The sequence below is a fragment of the Mustela lutreola genome, chromosome 1 (genome assembly GCF_030435805.1).
Source record: "Mustela lutreola isolate mMusLut2 chromosome 1, mMusLut2.pri, whole genome shotgun sequence".
In the NCBI taxonomy this organism is placed as follows: Eukaryota; Metazoa; Chordata; class Mammalia; order Carnivora; family Mustelidae; genus Mustela; species Mustela lutreola.
In genome coordinates this window covers 117,841,950-117,863,029 of record NC_081290.1, presented here as the reverse complement: position 1 = coordinate 117,863,029, position 21,080 = coordinate 117,841,950, and the positions used below count along the sequence as shown (strand labels likewise).

Genomic DNA, 21,080 nt, shown 5'->3' with positions numbered 1-21,080 from the left:
CTTTGGCTCAGGTCAGTAGGCTCTCTGCTCTGCAGGGAGCCTGTTTCTTCCTCTCTCTCTTCCTGCCTCTCTGCCTACTTGTGATCTCTGTCTGTCAAATAAATAAATAAAATCTTTTTAAAAAATTCAATTAAATTGTGTGAAATAGGAATCCCTTGGTGATTTGTAGCAGAAATTAGGATTCAGATCCAAGTAAAAAGAGATACCATGGCCCCATAAAGATATGGCGTGTTGTAAGATAGATAAAAATATATATTGCTTGATATTAAGTGCTTACACCAAATTTAATTTTTTAATTCATTTACTTTTTATGTGTAAGTAGTTATAGTACATTAAAGCCAACATGCATGCTCACCACCTAAGGTACTTATTATAAATGTAGATTCCCAAGCTTTGAGAGTTAATTACTGGATCAGATCTTTGGGGGGCTTACAAACAAGAATTTGAATTTTAAGAAGAAGCTCTTTGGATGTTTTTTTTATTTGATATGGCAAAATTTACATATGCATTGGCTAGTAAGTTTCCTTTCCCTGAGAAAAAAATTTTTTCTCTGGGGAAAAGATAAACATAATTGTTTTTTCTGAGAGCACACATTTCTAGAAAAGCCTTGATCCCAGAGACTATATCATCCAAAGCAATGAGAGAGACCTCCACCCCTTAGCCCTTACTCCCCCATAGAAGGAGTCCCCCAAATTCAATTACAGAAGGTCCATTTTCTATTCTTGGTGTTATCAATGGGAATCCCACCTCAGGTTAGGATTCTGGATAAAGAAGGAATGCATCAATTGTAAAGTACTTAATAACGAAAAAAAAAAATGAATGAGTATAAACAATGTTTAAATTTAAAGTGTCTTGATTATAGAACAAAACTATAGGCTAGATAATAAATGTAGCTAATATTTTTTGAAGATTTACTAATTGTTAGATATTCATTGGGTGATTTCCCATAACCTTAGGATGTAGGCACTAAGAGGAAGTCCATTCTATAAAACATAACTAATTTACCCCAATTCAGTCAGCTTATAGGAAGTGGAACCAGGAATGTCGGCTTCAGAAGCTATCGTCTCAACTACCAGGTCACATTGCCTCTCAAAGCACGCCTGGATTTGTTGGGGGTGGGGTGTTTAGGGATACATGCATACCCGCATGCTATTTTGATGTTTAATCTGTCTACCAATGTTTACATTAATGGTTGGAGTTCTGGACAAATGAGAAAATATTTGTACCTTTTTTTTTTTTTTTAAGATTTTATTCTTTTATTTGACAGAGAGAGAGAGATCACAAGTAGGCAGAGGCAGGCAGAGAGAGAGGGGGAAGCAGGCTCCCTGCTGAGCAGAGAGCCCAATGCGGGGCTCCATCCCAGTTACCTGGGATCATATCCTGAGCCAAAGGCAGAGGCTTAACCCACTGAGCCACCCAAGTGCCCCTATTTGTACCTTTTAAACCACTAAAATTTTAGTAGGATTCATTAACAGTCTCTAACTCTGTGTATTTCTCCAGTACCTTTATACAAGTTTAAGAGGTGGGAAATTTTATAGGAATCAAACACAAGTACAAACAACATCGAAGAAGAAACACTTTCTCCATTTAACATCCACCCATAAATCTCTAGTTTCCTCCGGATTTGATTTTAAATCTTGCCCCATTTCCCAGAAATTGATATCTTCTAACTGACTTCTATTAAAGAATTTAGAAAAAGAAAAAAAAGTCTGAATACAGTGCAAGTGATTGTTCTAATAATGTTTCATTCTCCCATTCTCTCTCTCTAGAGCATACCATCTGCTCTCAAATCATTTAATAATGGTCTCTCACCATGTTTTGTTTAGTTAATATACAAGTACACAAATCCATGTGTTAAAACACACACACACACTATAGACTACAGTCTTTTTGGAGGGGTTTTGGGGCCTATGAGATATCTCTATTTTTTAAAAAAAATTCATAGCACTTATGCTCATGAGAAAATTTAAAGCTTGGGAACAAAGAAAAAAATTTCTATATGGTTTTTAAATATTCGTTCTTTTTTTCTTTTTTTTTTTTTTTAAACAGGCTTATCAATGTTTAATCTGAGAGAAAGGATCTGAGTTAGACTTTGTTTAGCTATTTGTTTGGGGCCTAAATACTTTGGAGTTTTTTGTTTTTTTTTTTTTAAGATTTTATTTATTTACCTGCCAGAGAGAAAGAGAGAGTGAAGAAAGAGAGCACACGCGCACAAGCAGGGGGAGTGGCAGGCAGAAGGAGAAGCTAGCTCCCCACTGAGCAAAGAGCCCAACTTAGGGACTTGATCCCAGGACCCTGGGATCTGACCTGAGCTGAAGGCAGATGCTTAAGGGACTGAGCCACCCAGGCATCCTCACTTTGGAGCTTAATTTTAAGTTGTAGATGTTTGCTCAGTAGAAAACATAATTCCAAAGGTTCACTGATCACTAAAATATCAATAGTTTTGCAGCAATAATCCAATTCATTTTAGAATTCCTTTGACTGGCTCTATAAATCTTTATTCCTCAAATTCTCCTTTCAACTAGTCTTATCAGCTTCCTGGTTCCCATATTAGTTGAATAAAATCTTTTACTTGTATCCATGTTACTTTTGCATGAAAGATATTTTCTTACTTTTGAAATTATAAAAAACTATAGAAAGGCCAATTTTTATGTTCACCTGAAGCTTTGTTGAATTAATTTTTCCTGTTTTAGTTTAAACATTCCATGTAATTTCGGATTATTTAAAAACTCAGAAAATGCTTTATTTATAGTCTCCCTAAGTAATACAATCTGTTACCTAAATTAGATAAATAAAATTCTTTGGAAACTTTCATACTTAAAAGTAAATACATAAAAAGGTAAAGACTATTTTTTAGAGCTCTAAATCCTACTCAATATAATATACTTAGTAGAAACTCAACAAGAAGATTAGATGGGTTGCTGTTTTGTTTTTCTTTTTAAACACATCCCGTGGGGTGTTTCTATAATTATTTTTAAAATAAAAAATGAAAAAAATAAAATAAAATAAAATAAAATAAATTACATTTTCTCTGTCATTTTGCTGTCCATTTGGAATGTGTTATGTACTTTGGTGTTTTCAGAGAAACCATGTATGCTATTCCAAGCATCTTTTCCGAAGAGCACAGGTAAAAATATGCCAAAATACGAACAAGAAAAATGGCCAGACATTCAATGAAGAGGCTCCAGAAGGGCAAAAGCCAGAGGATGTAAGGCAATGAAGGATTCTGACCACTGGGGAAGCCCCGGGGAAGCAGCCGTTCCATTTCCTTTTTCAAAAGCTTTTTATATAGAATATCAGTCTGCTTTCCTATAGAGATGAGGTCAACTCCCTGGACAACTACATGTCCTCCCCTCCCCCATCTCCAGTCTACACACAGACCCACAGAGATTAATTAACACTTGCTTCAGGAAGAAACACAGACAATAGCATCCGATATTGGAACAGTCCTTTGTGAGTAAGTATAAAACTTACGGAGAAGGAGGGAGATACTTTGAGAGAAGAAAAAAAAAAAAAAAGCACTGGATTTCATTGTATAAAGCCAAGGAAATTTGTATTTGTGATAAAAGTATAAACAAAACATACATTTTTTTGAAAACAAAACAAAACAAAAACACAACAATGAAATTTTGTCCTGATCATCTACTGTTTTTGTGTCAATGGTCTATTTCTTAAGAGGCTTATGTAAACTGAACAACTGTAACTAAAACATCCCTATTATGGCATGTGGGTAAGATCGGAGGACCTTCAACACACCTGAGAATGTGCTGCTACAGGCAGAGACACACTTAAAAAGGCACAAAGGGAGTAGTATTCCTGTTCAGTGTGGTATACAGCATTTTGTATAACATAGTTATAAGTATAGTTTGTTTCTTTCAAAATACAATACAGTAAGATTTTAAAAAGCTGTACTCAAAGATGGATACTTAACAATTTAATCTCAGGATTCCTTGTTGGTTTATTTGTTGTTTTTGAAGAAATTTATGGATACAAATTCTTTTGAGAACATGACTGAATTTGAGCCATTTCAATAAGCAGATTCCACGTTTACTTATTTTTTAATTTTTTTTCGGTCTTCCAGAATTCATTATTTATACACCACACCCAGTGTTCCATGGAATACGTGCCCTCCTTAATACCCACCACCAGGCTCACCCAACTCCCACCCTTCAAAACCCTCAATTTGTCTCTCAGAGTCCACAGTCTCTCATGGTTTGTCTCCCCCTCCGATTTCCCCCAACTCACCTCTCCTCTCCATCTCCTAATGTTCTCCATGTTATTCCTTAAGCTACACAAGTAAGTGAAATCGTATGATAATTGGCTCTCTGCTTGACACATTTACTTTTGAATGAGGACTCTGGAAGCTGTCAGGATCTGCCAGTTGCAATTTTTCTATAGTTGAGTTATTTTCTTCAAAGAAATGCAAAGTGTTTTTTGGATATTACTTAAGAATTTCTTCTCACAGCATCCAGGAAGACAAAAGGTGTGCATGCATTAACTCAACAGGCATTGGTATGTTTCTACCTAATAAATTTCAATCATGCAATAAACCCTACTTTAGCAACTTCCCCAGTAAACCTTAATATTCATAAGCTCATGCATGTTCAGATTTGTATTAAAAGATTTTTACATGTGAAAATGAGTATATGAGCATTTTGTGACAAAAAACATTACCAGTTTTATTGTTGTTCCTTTTTTTAAAAACCTTGTTTCTTACACATTTTTGGTCATAAATCATAAGTGACACAAATAGAACAATGTTAATATCCTTTGAATAAAATTTAAATGTCTTCCCACAAGTCTATACATAAATCCTTTTGACTATGACTTATATGATCTGGAATCATTCTTAACTCCAGCCTCTGCGTCTTCCTTTCTCTCTCACACTTGCTTTATTGTAGCTAATCTGGTCTCTTTCATGCCTTTAAAACCACCAGATTCTCCTTCTCACATAAGCCTCTTCTGCCTTCTGTCCTGCCTTTCCATCACCCCACCCCCAAATTTTCTCTCTCTCTCTCTCTCATCACATGCTCAGCTCCTTCTCACCCTTCCCATCTCAATTTAAATGTGACCTTCCCATATAAACCTTCCATAACTGGATTGTCTAAATCTAAATGGCTAATGGGCTTCTATTTTCATTATGTGCTCCAAGTACCTATTTTATGATGCTTTGTATAACTAATTAATTAATTAATTGATTTTAAAAAGAGAAGGGAGGTGATCTCTGGAGAACGGAAGTGTTGGTATGGAGGTCCAAGAGGGAAACAGTGGTCTGTTCCCTGGCCTGGCTCTGGGGAGCTTACGAAGGCAGAGAGAGAGGACTAAAGCAAATGCTGAAGGCACTCTTGATTGAGGTCACAGGACACAGAAAGCCAGGTCACTGTCAAGGGTGGCAGTGGAAGGATTCCTAAGGGCAGCAGATTTCAAAAAGCAAAGCAGATAAAAGTGAACAGACTTGTGCTTTTTTTTTCTTTTTTAAAGATTTTATTTATTTTGACAGAGATAGAGAGAAGGAATACAAGCAGAGGGAGTGAAAGAGGGAGAGGGGGAAGCAGGCTTACTGCTGAGCAGGGAGCCCAATGTGGGGCTTGATCCCAGGACCCTGGGATCATGACCTAAGCCGAAGACAGATGCTTAATGGCTGAGCCACCCAGGCGCCCCAGCAGACTTGTTCTTGAGCACATGTGAGATACCCTTGGAAATTCCAGTGAATCAGTGGGGAGGCCAAGGGGAGGCTCAGGCCTTGCAGATGGAGTTCTGCAATGGCGGGGAATTATGTTTATCCTCTAGATGTCAGATCTGAAGTTACTTGGGTTAAGTAAGTTACCCCTGGATGTAACAGCCAGTGATTATCAGCAGTTGCCGATCCGTTTCCATACTAAAGCAGATAACAGAATCCAGGAATTATCAAAAGCCACAAATCAATCCCAGTGTCCTGCCATGCATCCATATAGCACCTTGCCCTTTCCTCACAGCTACTTAATGGATACTGGCAAGGTGTCAAGTAGACAAACAAAGAAGTGAGGACAAATGATGCTCCCCCGATTTAGGGTGAGTCATCGGTCAGGCGTGCTATCTCAGAGAATTTAGTCTGTTTTCTAACTAGCTTTATTTTAGCACAGCCATAAATCTAGCTGTAATTAGTCTCTAAGCCCAATGACTCAATGCATTTAAGCATTTCATTTGACTCTCAGCCATGAAAAATTGCAACTGATTTGACAATACTAATATGCTCTCACTGGCATGCATGTGATAGTGCAGGACACATGCAGGACATGTGCTTCCAGTGTCTTCTTTCTTGTGATACTCATAGACTATAGTGAACCATCTTCTCTCTCCTACTACCCTATGGACCTAGTAGAATGCACTCGAAAAGAAAGTGATTACAGTAGAGTTCATGGCCAGTGGTTAGATTCTTCCCCCACCTCAGTATCAAACAAGTTTATATGGAAACTGAACAGAGCATGGGAACTTTTTTTTAACGCTTACCTACTTGAAATGTTACCTTAGTTAATGAAAACTATGTTCCATAACTGATAAAGATTATTTTTAACTAAGATATAACAGGCAAGTTGCTGCTATAATCACCAGGATTATTATTTAAAACAGGTAGACATAATTTTTCAATCTGGAATCAAGTTAAAGCAAATGATACTTTACATTAAAATCACATTTAACAAGTGTCAAAAGTAAATGTTTCTAAATTTTAAAAAAATGTATTTGATAACTTGTCAGTATTCCTGCACATATTCAAAATTGGTCTAAGGACATTTATTTATCCACATAATCAAAATATCAAGGCTTAATAAGGTTTCATTAAGTGGTAACATAACATCTAAGTTTTTATTAATTAACTCGTGAAGGAGATAATAATGACATTCAAAGGAAGAGTCATTATCTGTGGACAGATTCATTTCCAGATTTCAAGAAAACTATTAAAACATTTATAGCACTGAGAGTGACTCAAATGGGTCTGTGTGCTCACTTGTGTGGCCATATTGTATAACAGTGGGAGGCTTAGAGTGATCAAGTTCAGCCATCCATTTCATCTTCAACTGGGGCTCGGGCAACTGTAATGTACTGTTATGATAAAAGTTTAAAAAAAAAAGTGACTCTTAATCTCACAAAACAAACTGAGGGTTGCCGGGGGGAGGGGGTTTGGGAGAAGGGGGTGGGATTATGGACATTGGGGAGGGTATGTGATTTGGTGAGTGCTGTGAAGTGTGTAAACCTGGTGATTCACAGACCTGTACCCCTGGGGATAAAAATATATGTTTATAAAAAAATAAAAAATTAAAATAAAAAAAAAAGGTATAAAAAAAAACATTAAAAAAAAAGTACACTATTTGTCAGCCCATGTTAAAAATTATTCAGTGGAACTAAAAAGTCACCAATTTTGAAAGTAAAAATATACAAATGCAAAGTAAATTATTGGAGGATTTTAAAGGCTTGTTCTAAACATAATTATCAGAAAATACAAATAAAAAATAACACAGCATATATTGGTTATTATATTTTTATTCATCAGTTTCACTAAGGCAAATATATACATAATTTTTTATATACCAAAAAAAAACCCCAAAACCATTCACAAAGTATATTCTATATGACCACTGGGTAAGACTGTTTATGATTATTACCATGGGAAAATAAAAAGCATTTAGATACTTTTCATAACTTTAAATCATTAAATATATCTAACAAAAGAGAAACCTTATTTTACTAGAAGTTTGAAATCTTCAATACACCTAAAGCCCCAAAACACGCCATGTTTTTTTCTCCTGAAAATAACAACTTTTCAAGAATTTAAGCTTAAATATTCTCCTAAACTGCTTTGTGAAACTTAAGATAAAATGTAGTCCTTCAGAACTTCTGACAAAAGCAGATAGAAAAGAAATAAAGATGTTTATAGTATTTAGGGAAAGTTGAAAGATGGCCTTTGTCATACATTCTTTACACTGTAAAAGAGTAAATGGTAGGTTTTTTTTGTTTTTGTTTTTTTTTAATGCTAGTTTTCTAGGGAGCCTGCAAAATTGCTAGAACTGAATATTTTGGATATATATGTAGAATGCAGAGTATCATTCTTTAATATTTTCAAAAGTAAATTGAAAGCAATTTTTTAAAAAAGATTTTATTTATTTATTTATTTGACAGGCAGAGATCACAAGGAGGCAGAGAGGCAGGCAGAGAGAGAGAGAGGGAAGCAGGCTCCCTGCTGAGCAGAGAACCCGATGCGAGACTTGATCCCAGGACCCCGAGATTATGACCTGAGCCGAAGGCAGCGGCTTAACCCACTGAGCCACCCAGGCACCCTGAAAGCAATGTTTTTAAAAAACATCTAACCTTAAAGGAATATTATAGGAATCCTAGACTTACAGGAATAACATGTTTTAAAAAGCCTAGATGACATATAATATAAAAATAACTGTATTTATAAATAGTACATTTATTTTCATTTTAAGTGCAGTTGTCTAGGAATTCAAATACCCTTCTCTCTTTGACCTGTTTTATATTGATGTTCAGCAAATGGGTAAGCAAAAAATTAAGTGGAATAATTAGAAAGAACTACTAAATAAATCAGCCTCTGATAACCTAAACAATAGCAATATGAGATAAAAATTTTATTAATTATTTCAGCTTATTAATGGCCTAATGTTCTAATAATAAAGGTAATGGTTTATTCAACTAATTGCAGCTGTCATTCTTAGAGGCTATTAGCAGCTCAAGGTAGTGAATTACACCTAATTAAAAGGTACATTTGTGTAGATACTTATTGCTAACGATTTATCTACTAGTATCTTTTATTTACTTATTTAATTATTTATTGACTTATTTAAGTCAATAAGACTTATTTAAGGGGAGACGTTGAGGGTGGGGGACAAGCAGACTCCCCACTGAGCAGGAAACCAGAGGTGGGGCTTAGAGGCTCTATCCCAGGATGCTGAGATCATGACCTGAGCAGAAGTCAGACCCTTAACTGACAGAGCCACCCAGGGACCCCTAAGTATATCTTTTAGGCAACAGTCACAAAGATGGCTAGGAATATAAACTCTGTATATATAAAAAGAGAACCAGCTGTTCATTTAATAAAATCAAGTATATAATGCCAAAACCAATTTTTATCTGGGTGCTAAGGCAGTCTGGACTGGACAAATATATTTCTTGTTGGAGCCTTGTCAATCTATATTTTCAAACACTTCCCATACATTTACACTAGAAGTTTGGCTTATTACTTTTCATCCCTAGTATTCTAAGCACACTGTATATACTTGCGGCAATATAAGACATTTTCAATGAAGGAAAAAGATTAAGACATAGATGTTTATTTCAGAGCTGCTGAAATGGTTTATAAAATTCTGTGACTATAAGGAATACATGCACAATGCAATGTATCAGGAAAAAAATGTAATCTTTAAATTAAAAAAAGAGGTGTGTATTTTGAGAGGTTGAAATTCATTGTTCTAGGTCACTTTTTAAGGGGGACTTGACTCACAACTGACAGCGTTGGCAAGAGATGGCTTTTAAAACAATGTCTAGGGCGCCTGGCTGGCTCAGTGGGTTAAGCCGCTGCCTTCGGCTCAGGTCATGATCTCAGGGTCCTGGGATCGAGTCCCGCATCGGGCTCTCTGCTCGGCAGGAAGCCTGCTTCCCTCTCTCTCTCTCTCTCTCTCTGCCTGCCTCTTCGTCTACTTGTGATCTCTCTGTCTGTCAAATAAATAAATAAAATCTTTAAAAAAATTAAAAAAAAAACAATGTCTATTTTAATGCAATGATTTCTGACATGGAATTTGTTGGAGCTGACCATGGTATCTATTACATTCTAACTATTTAAAGCGGAGAATGAAGATTTGAAATTTAGGCTTTAAGGGTTGCTATGATAGTTATTCTAAACAATCCACTCAAAAATGAATTTGTCAATTCTATTATCAAATATTATAAAGCATGAGGTAAAAACCTTAGTTAATTTAAAAACTACAATAAAACCTAATTCGGAAAACCACTCATTTCCTAATCTATGTACTGTTTTCAGTAAATTTGAAACCATAAACTCTTCCAATGTGATTAGCAGATGATGAGCAGATATTGTGTGTAATACTGTCAATTCAAAGTCAGAACTCAAAGTCTTTTATAAGCTGTTTGGGAAGAAAGGGTATGGGTGTATGCATATATGTGTGTGTGTGTGTGTGTGTGTGTGTGTGAGTGTGTGAGTGTGTGTGTGTGTATGTAATGGGAAGCAAGAGGAGATTAACTTGTAAGCCATTATCTGACGCAAAAACAGACATTTACTAAGTCATCTATGTGGAGATGGCTCGATAACGGCTAAGCATTCATATAAATCTTCAGGGACCCAAATGCTCTCAAGTGTGACAGAACACTCATCTTACCTGCCAGAACTCCTATTTAAAAAGATCACATTTGGCAAATGGCTCTGTTGTTTGGAGTTCTGTTCAGTGACAGGTTTGTTTTCAATGTGATTAACGTTATCTGAGGACTAAAATGACCTTCAATTAAAACTCCTTTTAAATTTTGTCCATGTAAGCCCTATGATGGATGGCCTTTGGCTATACTTTAAGAATGTTTTAAACATTCAAAGATGATTATGAGAGGTCTTGGGAGCCACAAAAAATAACTGATGTTTAATGGTGTTCTGTGCACCATTAGTAGCTCTATATGGGAGCAGAAACATTTATCCCAGAAAAAAAGAATATTATCTAACCACCAGTGTTCAAGTGGATTCAGCGTAAGTGAGTAATGCAAGAAACAGATTTGTGGTGAAAAACAGTGATGTTCAAGTGCCTAGTCTCAGGTTCTCGCTCATTTCCTTTCCATCAGCTAATGTGTTTGACATCTAGTCTTTTTATGATGCAGTATGTGAAAAAAGTCCTTATTACGGAGGTTTTAAACATACGTTACCCATTGTGTTTATATAATCAAAAACAAGCAGGCAAACACTTCACTGGGCTACATCAGCTTCTCTGCCTACACTTCCACATTGGTTTTGTGAATTCTGGTGTAAACTACATTGAGAATGGCTCCCTCTATTCAGGGCCCCAGGAAATAATTAATGCTGATTTAGCTGGGACTTTTTATATATTCTCAGAGTAAGAAAATTTAATCAATAGTCCACCTTTGAGGAATCCATTTAGAAACATGTATAGAAAAAAAGCATGCTATTTACTTTGGCATTCTTTCTTATGAGAGAAAAAAGACAAAACTGAGATCCACACAGAGGAAACAATCCAGTTTACAGACCCATCTATTTATATGTTTCCAGACATATGACTGAATGTACTCTTTTTAAGTTTTTTTTAAAGTGTTTTTTTAAATAATGCAGCCCCTTTCTCTACAATAAACTATTTTACCCATGCATACTATCATCATTTTCAATACTTGTAGTTATATATATCTCCCATGTAATTTATCCTTTTAGCCCTTTTTATTTATTTGCTAATATTTTAGTATAATTACATTTAGTATAATTAATAAAACACGAAAATACAAATTACTACCATTAGGAAGGAAATACCTAAAATCTTAAACTCTTTCATGCAAAGGAAGATAGTGGTTTACCAAGAACCACAAGGTTTTTAAACTTGACTTTTATTCGTGCCAGCTGCAGGTTCAAAAGAAAACCATTTGAAGTGAAGAGATGGCAAATGAATAGGTCAGTTGTCTGGTGGATGGGAACTTTATGCCTTGCAAAAAACAAACAAAAATCTTGTCCTTAAATGTCATTTAAAAAAAATATTTATTTTTTAGTTTATATGTCATAGAGAGAGAGAGAGAACACAAGTAGGGGGAGCCTCAGAGGCAGAGGAAGAAGCAGACTTCCTGTTGAGCAGGGAGCCCAATGCAGGATTTGATCCCAGGACCCTGGGATGATGACCTGAGCGAAAGGCAGTCGCTTAACTCATTGAGCCACCCAGGCCTTTCTCAAATGTCATTTTTTAAATGAATTAAACCTTTTTCTTTCCTCAGACCATTTCTCTTCTTCTTCTTCTTCTTCTTTTTTTTTAGTATCTTCATTAATATTTCAATGGTTAGTAACTGTAAACTTTAGGCTAACAATGCCTTATAAATTGTAAGCATTCAACTAATATTTTTTCACTAAATAAGTGAAGGTTGAATGGAAAATATCATTGAATTTCAAATGGGTTTAGAGACATCTCTATATTAGCTGAATTATGCAGGATTAGCACACTGATATATTTTCACTAATAAGTTTCATATTATTCATTAAGGAAAGGTGGTATTGGAGAGTTATATAGTTGATAGAAGAATTATCTATAGCTTCTAAATATACCCAGACATCACGAGTTTTCCTAACATGTAAATTTTAAAATATAAATTCTATAACATTTAAAGCTGTAATATATTTTATTAGCCTTTAACTTCAGATCACTATTTGTTTTCTCTAAGTAAAAGCCTATTAATATGTATGATGAAATTTAGTACTGTATAAATCATTTTTAGTAATCCTTTAAGAAATCTGTAAGACTGAAATTATGATTATAAAAAACAGCAGACACAAACAAATAAATGCATCTTTCATTAAAGTTTATGGATACAAAAAGGCATTCAAATTTTCAAAATTCCATTCTATAAAATCAAATGGAAAATGGTAACAGAACCAAAGCTAGTAATATAGTTGCTGCCTAACTACAAACTAATTTAATAGTTATGCTGAAACCACTATTTTATCTCTTTTAACCTCAGATAAAGAATATTTATACACCTTACTATGCAGAACTATCCTCAAGATGATCATACCATTGAGAAAAAGCAAATGGAAAGATATAAAAGTTCTCACTTTTTTCCAGTCCCAACAGATATTATTTCATTAATATTGGAATTCTGTATATATTCAGGTAGGATATTAACATTCCTTGCTTCTCAGTTTTACTGATAATCAAATCACACAATTTATTTTTGTTGGTATCCAAAGATATTATATTGTTAATTGGCATCATTAACATTTTGAAATTGAGTGCTACCTGAAGGCTTGATAGAACATTGATAAATCATGTACTTGATCTCTAAAGAGATAGAATTCACCTGTTTTATTTTTTATTGTGTTATGTTAGTCACCATATAATACATCATTAGTTTTTGGAGAAGGAGCAAGATGGTGGAGGAGTAGGAGATCTAAATTTTGTCTGGTCCCAGGAATTCAGCTAGATAGTTATCAAACCGTTCTGAATACCTACAAAACCCAACAGGAGATCAAAGAGAAGAATAGCAGCAATTCTATGAACAGAAAAGGAACCACTTTCTGAAAGTATTGGGTCTTTTCTGATTTGGTTATTGTTTATATTTCTGGGGTTGTTGTTACCACTTAGCATTTTGTTCTCTCATTCACCTATCCTTCTCTGGACAAAAGGACAAGGTAGAAAAAGTCAACTCAAAAAACAACAACAACAAGAACAAAAAAAAGACAAGAGGCAGTACCAACTGATAGGAACTTGATCAATATGGACATTAGTAAGATGTCAGAACTAGAGTTCAGAATGATGATTATAAAGATCCTAGCTGGGCTTGAAAAAAGCATAGAACATAATAGAGAATCCCTTTCTGGAGAAATAAAAGAACTAAAATCTAGCCAAGTTGAAATTAAAAAAAAAAAAGCTATTAATGAGGTACAATAAAAAATGGAAGCTCTTACTGCTAATATAAATGAGGCAAAAGAGAGAATTAGTGATACAGAAGACCAAATGATGGAGGATAAAGAAGCTGAGAAAAAGAGAGATAAGAAAGTAATGGACCATGAAGGGAGCATTCAAGAGATAAGTGAAACCAGAAGATGAAAAAATATTAAAATAATTGGGATCCCAGAAGAAGAAGAAAGAAAAGAGGGGCAGAAGATCTATTGGAGCAAATTATAGCAGAGAACTTCCCTAATTTGGGGAAGGAAACAAGCATCAAAATCCAGGGGGCACAGAGAACCCTCTCTCAAAATCAATAAAAAGAGGTCAACATCCCATCATCTAAGAGTAAAACTCACAAGTCTCAAAGACAAAAACAAAATCCTGAAAGCAGCTTGGTACAAGAAGTTCTACAACAGTAGAAATATTAGACTGGCAACAGACCTAGCCACAGAGACCTGCCAGGCCAGAAAGGACTGGCATGATATATTCGGAGCACTAAATGAGAAAAACATGCAGCCAAGAATACTATATCTAGCTAGGCTGTCATTGAAAATAGAAGGAGAAATAAAAAGCTTCCAGGACAAACAAAAACTGAAAGAATTTGCAAACACCAAGCCAGCCCTACAGGAAATATTGAAAGGAGTCCTCTAAGCAGAGAGAGAGCCTAAAAGTGACATAGACCAGAAAGGAACAGAGACAATATACGGTAATAGTCCCCTTACAGGTAATACAATGGCACTCAAGTCATATCTTTCAAGAGTTATCCTGAATGTAAGTGGGCTAAATACCCCAATCACAAGACACATGGTATCAGAATGGATTAAAAAAACAAGACCCATTGATATGCTGTCTGCAAGAGACTCATTTTAGACAAAGACACCACCAGATTTAAAGTGAGGGGGTGGAAAACAATTTACCATGCTAATGGATATCAAAAGAAAGCTGGGTGGCAATCCTTATATCAGACAAATGAGAATTTGAGCCAAAGACTATAATAAGAGATGAGGAAGGACACCATTATTATACTCAAAGGGTCTGTCCAAAAAGAAGTTCTAACAATTTTAAATATCTATGCCCTACCATGGGAGCAGCCAATTATATAAACCAATTAATAACAAAATTAAAGAAACACATCAACAATACTATAATAATAGTAAGGAACTTTAATAACACCCTCTCTGAAGTGGACAGATCATTTAAGCAAAAGATCAACAAGGAAATAAAGGCCTTAAATGACACACTGGACCAGATGGACACCACAGATATATTCAGAACATTCCTTCCCAAAGCAACAGAATATACATTCTTCTCTAGTGCACATGGAACATTCTCCAGAATAGATTACATCCTGGGACATAAATCAGGTCTCAACCAGTATCAAAAGATTGGGATCAGTCCTTGCATATTTTCAGACCCCAATGCTCTGAAGCTAGAACTCAATCACAAGAGGAAATTTGGGAAGAATCCAAATACATGGAGACTAAACAGCATCCTTCTAAAAAATGAATGGTTCAACCAGGAATTTAAAGAAAAATTTTTTAAAAAGTCATGAAAATGAAAACAGCTGTTCAAAATCTTTGGGATACAGCAAAGGTGGTCCTGAGAGGAAACTATACAGCAATGCAAGCCTTTCTCAAGAAACAAGAAAGATCTCAAATATACAACCTAACCCTACACCTAAAGGAGCTGGAGGAAGAACAACAAATACACCCTAAACCCAGCAAGAGAAGAGAAATAATAAAGAGTAGAGCAGGAATCAATGAAATAGAAACCAAAAGAACAGCAGAACGGATCAATGAAATTAGGAATTGGTTCTTTGAAAGAATTAATAAGATTGATAAACCCCTGGCCAGATTTCTCAAAAAGAAAAAAGACCTAAATTAATGAAATCATGAATGAAAGAGGAGAGATCACAGCCAACACCAAAGAAATAGAATTACAAGAACATGTTGCAAGCAACTATATACCAGCAAATTTGACAATTTGGAAGAAATGGATGCATTCCTAGAGACATATAAACTACCAAAACTGAACCAGGAAGAAATATAAAACCTGAACAGACCCATAACCAGTAAGGAGATTGAAAACAGTCATCAAAAGTCTCCAAAACAAAAGCCCAGGGCCAGATGGCTTCCCAGGGGCATTCTACCAAACATTTAAAGAAGAATTAATACCTATACTCCTGAAACTATTCCAAAAATAGAAATGGAAGGAAAACTTCCAAACTCATTTTATGAGGCCAGCATTACCTTGACCTCCAAACCAGACAAAGACCCCATCAAAAAGGAGAATTACAGACCAATATCCTTGATGAACTTGTTTGCAAAAATTCTCACCAAATACTAGCCAATGGGGACCCAACAGTACATTGAGACAATTATTCACCACGACCAAGTGGGATTTATTCCTGGCCTGCAAGTTTGGTTCAACACCTGCAAATCAATCAATGTGATACAATACATTAATTAAAAAAAAGAACAAGAACCAGAAGATACTCTCGATAGGTGATGAAAAAGCACTTGAGAATGTACAGCATCCTCTCTTGATCAAAACTCTTCACAGTGTAGGGATAGAGGGTACATACCTCAATATCATCAAAGCCATCTATGAAAAACCCACCACAAATATCATTCTCAAGGGGGAAAAACTGAGAGCTTTTTCCCTAAGGTCAGGAACACGGCAGGGATGTCTACTATCACCACTGCTATTCAACATAGTAGTAGAAGTCCTAGCCTCAGCAGTCAGACAACAGAAAGAAATAAAAGACATCTGAACTGACAAAGAAGTCAAATTCTCACTCTTTGCAAATGATATGACATTTTATGTGGAAAACCCAAAACACTCGACTCCAAAACTGCTAGAACTCATACAGGAATTCAGTAAAGTGTCACGATATAAAATCAAGGCACAGAAATCAGTTACATTTCTACACACCAAGAACAAGACAGAAGAAAGAGAAAGTAAGGAGTCAATCCGATTTACAATTGCACCCAAACCCATAAGATATCTAGGAATAAACCTAACAAAGAAGGCAAAGAATCTATACTCAGAAAACTATGGAATACTCATAAAAGAAATTGAGGAAGACACAAAGAAGTAAAAAAATGTTCCATGCTCATGGATTGGAAGAACAAATATTGTGAAAATGTCAATGGTACCTAGAGCAATCTGCATATTTAATGCAATCCCTATCAAAATACCATCAATTTTTCTCAAAGAAATGGAACAAATAATTCTAAAATTTATATGGAACCACAAAAGACCCTGAATAGCCAAAGGAATGCTGAAAAAGAAAGCCAACATTGGCGGCATCACAATTCTGGGCTTCAAGATCTATTACAAAGCTGTAATCATCAAGACAGTATGGTACTGGCACAAAGACCGACACATAGATTAATGGGACAGACTAGGGAGCCCAGAAATGGACATTCAACTCTATTGTAAACTAATCTTCAACAAAGCAGGAGAGAATGTCCAATGGAAAAAAGAAAGTCTTTTGAACAAATGTTGGGAAAATCAGACAGTCACATGCAGAAGAATGAAAATGGACAATTTCCTTACACCACACACACAAAAATAGACTCAGAATGGATGAAAGACCTCGGTGTGAGACAGGAATCCATCAAAATTCTTGAGGAAAACACAGGCAGTAAACCTTTGTGATCTCAGCCACAGAAACTTCTTCCTAGAAACATCACCAAGGCAAGGGAAGCAAGGGCAAAAATGAACTATTGGGACTTCATTAAGATAAAAAAAACTTTTGCACAGCCAAGGAAACAATCAACAAAACCAAAAGACAACCAACAGAATGGGAGAAGAAATTTGCAAATGACATATCAGATACAGGGCTAGTACCCAAAATCTATAAAGAACTTAGCAACTCAACACGCAAAGAACAAATAATCCAATCAAGAAATGGGCAGAAGACATGAACAGACATTTCTGCAAAGAAAACATTCAGATGGGCAACAGACAATTAAAAAAATGCTCAACATCACTCAGCATCAGGACATAACACTCAGCATCAGAGACATGAAGAGATACCACCTCACATAAGTCAGAATGGCTAAAATTAACATGTCAGGAAATGACAGGTATCGGTGAGGATGCATTGAAAGGGGAACCTTCCTACACTGTTGCTGGGAAGGCAAGCTGGTGTAGCCACTCTGGAAAACAGTATGGAGGTTCCTCAAAATGCTGAAAATAGAGCTACCCTAGGATCCAGAAATTGCACTACTGGGTATTTACCCTAAAGATACAAACGTAGTTCTCCGAAGGGGCATGTGCACCACAATGTTTATAGCACCAATATTCACAATAGCCAAACTATGGAAAGGGCCTAAGATGTCCACTGACAGATGAATAGATATAGATAGATGATATATAGATCTCTCTCTCTCTCTCTCTCTCTCTATATATATATATATATATATATATATATATATAATGGAATATTATGCAGCCATCAAAAATCCCTATGCAATTTTGCCATTTGCAATGATGTGAATGGAACTGGAGTCTATTATGCTAAGTGAAATAAGTCAGTCAGAAAAAGACAATTATCATACAATCTCATTGATATGAAGAATATGAGAAACAGGACAAAGGATCATAGGGGAAGGGAGGGAAAAATTGAAACAAGATGAAACAGAGAGTGAGACAAACCATAAGAGACTCTTAATCTCAGAAAACAACCTGAGGGTTGCTGGAATGGAGTGGGGTAGGGGGGATGAGGTGGCTGGGTGATGAACACTGGGGAGGAATGTGCTATGGTGAGAAAAAAAATGAAGTACAAAAGAATGTTAAAGAAAAAAAAATAGAACTCCTATTTTCCAGTTGCCCAATATATCTGGACCAAAGAAATGGGAGAGAAAATGATGAAGTCTGAGGCTGTTAGACTGTGACTGAACAGGTGGGCTGCAGGTTTGCCTATGAATTGGCATATATCTCAGCCACTGGCTGGCTTATTTCAGAGAGAATTTAAACGGTTCCTTATATTTCTAAGTAAAGCTCCTCTTTGCACTAAGCAGCATTAGAGCACCAGAGATGCTTGCCAAATTGAGATGACAAATTATCATAGCCATGCTTTCATAACATAAAGGGATCCATAAGTTATTAAGACATGCATACACAAATCCTATATAATTAAAATTATGTGACCCACAAGACACCTATTTGCTAAAATAAAATAGGCATCACAACCCTTTACCTCTAATACTTCAGCAGAAAATCTCATTTTAAAATGTGTCTTGTTTGGATTTACTTATGAAATTCTGTGATAGGCCATGCTTTATGCCTGACCAGTTAGGCAAGGTTAGAAGGACTCTGGAGTCCCATAATATTAACTGGACTAATACTCAACTAGGTCAAGACAATATCAAGAAATTAAGTAAAAAGCAAAAAAGGGTAGAAAAAAATAATACTTTAATAAAAGAAAATTCCCCCAAATTATGTATATAAGCATATTTGTCCAGATACAAGCAAAAATTTCTGGAATGATACACCACAAACACTGGTTTTATTAGGATGAAATATGTGTTTTTTATTAAAAAATATAGCTTGGGGTGCCTGGGTGGCTCAGTGGGTTAAGCCTCTGCCTTCGGCTCAGGTCGTGATCTCAGGGTCCTGGGATTGGGCCCCGCATTGGGCTCTCTGCTCAGCAGGGAACCTGCTTCCTCCTCTCTCTCTGCCTGCCTCTCTGCCTACTTGTGTTCTCTGTCTGTCAAATAAATAAATAAAATCTTTAAAAAAAAAAAATATATATATATATATATAGCTTGTTTGAAATATAGTGATCTGAAGGGGCACATGCACCCGAATGTTTATAGCAGCAATGTCTACAATAGCCAAACTATGGAAAGAACCTAGATGTCCACCAACAGATGAATGGATAAGGAATATGTGGTATATATACACAATGGAATACTATGCAGCCATCAAAAGAAATGAAATCCTGCCATTTGTGACGACGTTAATGGAACTAGAGGGTATCATGCTTAGTGAAATCAGTCAATCGGAGAAAGACAACTATCATATGATCTCCCTGATATGAGGAAGTTGAGATGCAACATGGGGGGTTTAAGGGGATAGGAGAAGAATCAATGAAACAAGAAGGGATTGGGAGGGAGACAAACCATAAGTGACTCATAATCTCACAAAACAAACTGAGGGTTGCTGGATGGAGGGGGGTTGGGAGAAGGGGGATGGGGTTATGGACATTGGGGAGGGTATGTGCTATGGTGAGTGCTGTGAAGTATGTAAACCTGGTGATTCACATACCTGTACCCCTGAGGATAAAAATACATTATATGTTTATAAAAAATATATATATAGCTTGTTTGAAACATAGTTTTGATGAGAAAACAGATTTTCATTTTTTCACTCCATATGTTTATGGTTTGAAGAATGTGGGCAGCAGAAGATGGCAATATAAGGAAAGCAAGATCAGTCAAGGACTACCACAGAGACCAGCACACAGTAGGCACTTTGTGAATAGCTGATTAATGAAGAATGAAAGTGAAGGTAGTAGCAATTATGGCTTTTAGGCAAGCAACACACACAAATTGACCTGGTGAGGTGTTGATCTAAGTTGTGACTTTGACTCTGGTTCCTGACTTTGAATATTTTATTCTCAGGAACTGTAGACCTATGTACTGAAAAATATATCACACACAGAATTCCTTGGCCTTAAAAATACCTCTACAAGTTATAATAATTTAATTGCATGAAGAGGACAATTGTTTTCACTTGGTTATTCACCTGGACTGGATCAGACTCTGGGGCTGAAGTGAAATGGTCTTATCCTTAAAATACATTCCAAGCTTTCTTAAACAGAACCATAATTACTTCCATTATCTGTCACTTAGGAGGATTTTAGAAACAGAACTTTGATAATCCTACTCTCCATTTCCAGAGAAGTAATAAAATCCAACACTCATTAGGTGCTCAATATGTGCCAAGCACATTTCTAAACAGTTAATAGCTGTTTATTTGAGGTGAGTATTCCTACTGTCCTTCTTTTGGAAGATTTGAGAGAGAGACACAATGACTTTCCTAAGATTGCACAGTCAGTAAATGGCAAAGCAGGAACTCTAACATCAACACCAACCCAGCGACCACTGTGCCAGTACGTTTTCTCTATGTCATCTAAGAAATTAAGGCAAATGAAAAGTATTCCATGTCCTATTAACCTGCAATATGCAGAAGTCGTCTCAGGAAGAAAAACCACAATATTTGACAGAACATTGTCAGTAGTTAAAGAACAGTTTGCATAAACAAAGTGGTCTTTTTATGAAATTTCCATGAGAAATTTTAAGTGTGTTTTGGTTGTTATTTTCCCAAGTCTGTGACTAAAGGGGCTTTTGTTCACTGAAATACTTCACATGCTTCCTCCCTCTGTTGTAGAGGCATTTATTTTTCTTCAGATCCACAGGC

At 35.9% G+C, this 21,080-nt stretch overlaps 1 protein-coding gene across 7 annotated transcripts in view; it reads right to left on the bottom strand.

Annotated features, from left to right (window-relative positions):
• Positions 1 to 21,080, bottom strand: part of SNCA (synuclein alpha) — a 176,302-nt gene that overhangs the window by 60,146 nt on the left and 95,076 nt on the right. Inside the window, exon 5 of one of the 7 annotated variants that reach the window (XM_059172851.1) lies at positions 6,746 to 7,080. The exons of the other annotated variants lie outside the window; for them this stretch is intronic. Within the exon in view, the coding sequence (XP_059028834.1) occupies positions 7,033 to 7,080 (48 nt within the window). The 3' untranslated portion in view covers positions 6,746 to 7,032. Of the gene's footprint in view, positions 1 to 6,745; positions 7,081 to 21,080 lie in introns of those variants that run through there. 7 annotated transcript variants of the gene reach the window in all.